The sequence below is a fragment of the Octopus bimaculoides genome, chromosome 19 (assembly GCF_001194135.2).
Source record: "Octopus bimaculoides isolate UCB-OBI-ISO-001 chromosome 19, ASM119413v2, whole genome shotgun sequence".
Classification (NCBI taxonomy): Eukaryota; Metazoa; Mollusca; class Cephalopoda; order Octopoda; family Octopodidae; genus Octopus; species Octopus bimaculoides.
In genome coordinates this window covers 21,939,196-21,940,766 of record NC_068999.1, presented here as the reverse complement: position 1 = coordinate 21,940,766, position 1,571 = coordinate 21,939,196, and the positions used below count along the sequence as shown (strand labels likewise).

Below are 1,571 nucleotides of genomic sequence, written 5' to 3'. Positions count from 1 at the left end.
AAGTGTCTTCTACTATAGCCTCGGGCCGACCAGAGCCTTGTGAGTGGATTTGGTAGACGGAAACTGAAAGAAGCCCGTCGTATATATGTATATATATATATGTGTATGTGTGTGTGTCTGTGTTTGTCCCCCCAACATCGCTTGACAACCGATACTGGTGTGTTTACGTCCCCGTAACTTAGCGGTTCGGCAAAAGAGACCGATAGAATAAGTACGAGGCTAACAAAGAATATGTCCTGGGGTCGATTTGCTCGACTAAAGGCGGTGCTCCAGCATGGCCGCAGTCAAATGACTGAAACAAGTAAAAGAGTAAAAGAGTAAAAGAGTATAAAGGTGCTGTATCATATTGCTGAGTGGAAACCTTATTGCTGTAGCCATCATATTATGTTCCCAGACAAGATAGCTGCATACAACAGTCTATTTGGCTAATATGTTTCATACCTACTTCTTAGTCGAACAAGTGAATCCAGTTGCTCCACCAATATATAAATGTCCAATGTTGTTAAATCCATTCAATACATGCAGAAGTGGATAACTGATTTAATCCATTAGCATTCAGATTAATCTGGCAAATGTAATGCTGATTTATTCATATTATTTTGATTTAATCATGCATTACCTCACAGCTTTGAGATTTCAATGATGTGATTGCTTATTTTTAGAATAACATTGTCGGGCAGGTCCGAGAGGCCAGATCTGGTTCATTTGAACAGATAACTGGTTGAATATTTAGGCTGGATATGGCTGGTTTAGATGCTAAAAGGTTAAAAGAGTAAAAGGAGATAACAAAACTATTTTACAAGATTAATAATTCAGAATATCGCTTACCTTAAAACCCAGCAGAGGTGGCCGAGAACAGCTAGTTACAAATTTTAACAACTGCCTTAGTTGTTGGTCAGTCAGGTCATAGACAACTTTCCAAAAAATTTCTATCACAGGATGTTCAGCAGTAAAGCCCCCTGCAACAGAAAAATATTATATTAGAAACAAAAAATACATAACATAAATGTAAACAATTACTTCAACAAAATTAGAAAATATCAACAAATAAAATTAATATCTAGAATATCCCACAGAGGTCAACTTAGCTTTTTATCCCTACAGGGTCAGTAAGATAAAGTACCAGTCAAGTACTGAAGTTGATACTAAACAACTTCCCTCAAAATAGTTGGCCTTGGGTCTCAATTAGAAAATATGAAAATATTTGGTGATTAATAGGCACAGGCATAGCTGTGTGATAAGAAGCTTGCTTCCCAACCACATGGTTCCAAGTTCAGTCCCAATGCATGGTGTCTTCAAGGGGATTTTTACTACAGCCTCAGGCTGATCAAAGTTTCATGTTCCCGTTTGTTAGACAGTATTCATCGCAACTGCCTGACAAATGAGAATGTGAAACACCGAGTAACAGTTCTGTGAATATTTTGCAGCTTTTATAATAAAACATATTACACTACCCTTGGTATTTGAGTACAATTTTTTCCACATTGTTTGCACGTATGTGTGTGTGTGTGTGTGTGTGTGTGTGTGTGTATATATACATACATATATATATATATATATATATATATATA

The 1,571-nt window shown here is 36.7% G+C and overlaps 1 protein-coding gene across 1 annotated transcript in view; it reads right to left on the bottom strand.

The window, feature by feature from the left end:
* Positions 1 to 1,571, bottom strand: part of LOC106872940 (ubiquitin-protein ligase E3C) — a 78,103-nt gene that overhangs the window by 1,835 nt on the left and 74,697 nt on the right. Inside the window, exon 23 of the mRNA XM_014920117.2 lies at positions 829 to 959. Coding sequence (XP_014775603.1) covers positions 829 to 959 — 131 coding nt within the window. The remainder of the gene's footprint in view (positions 1 to 828; positions 960 to 1,571) is intronic.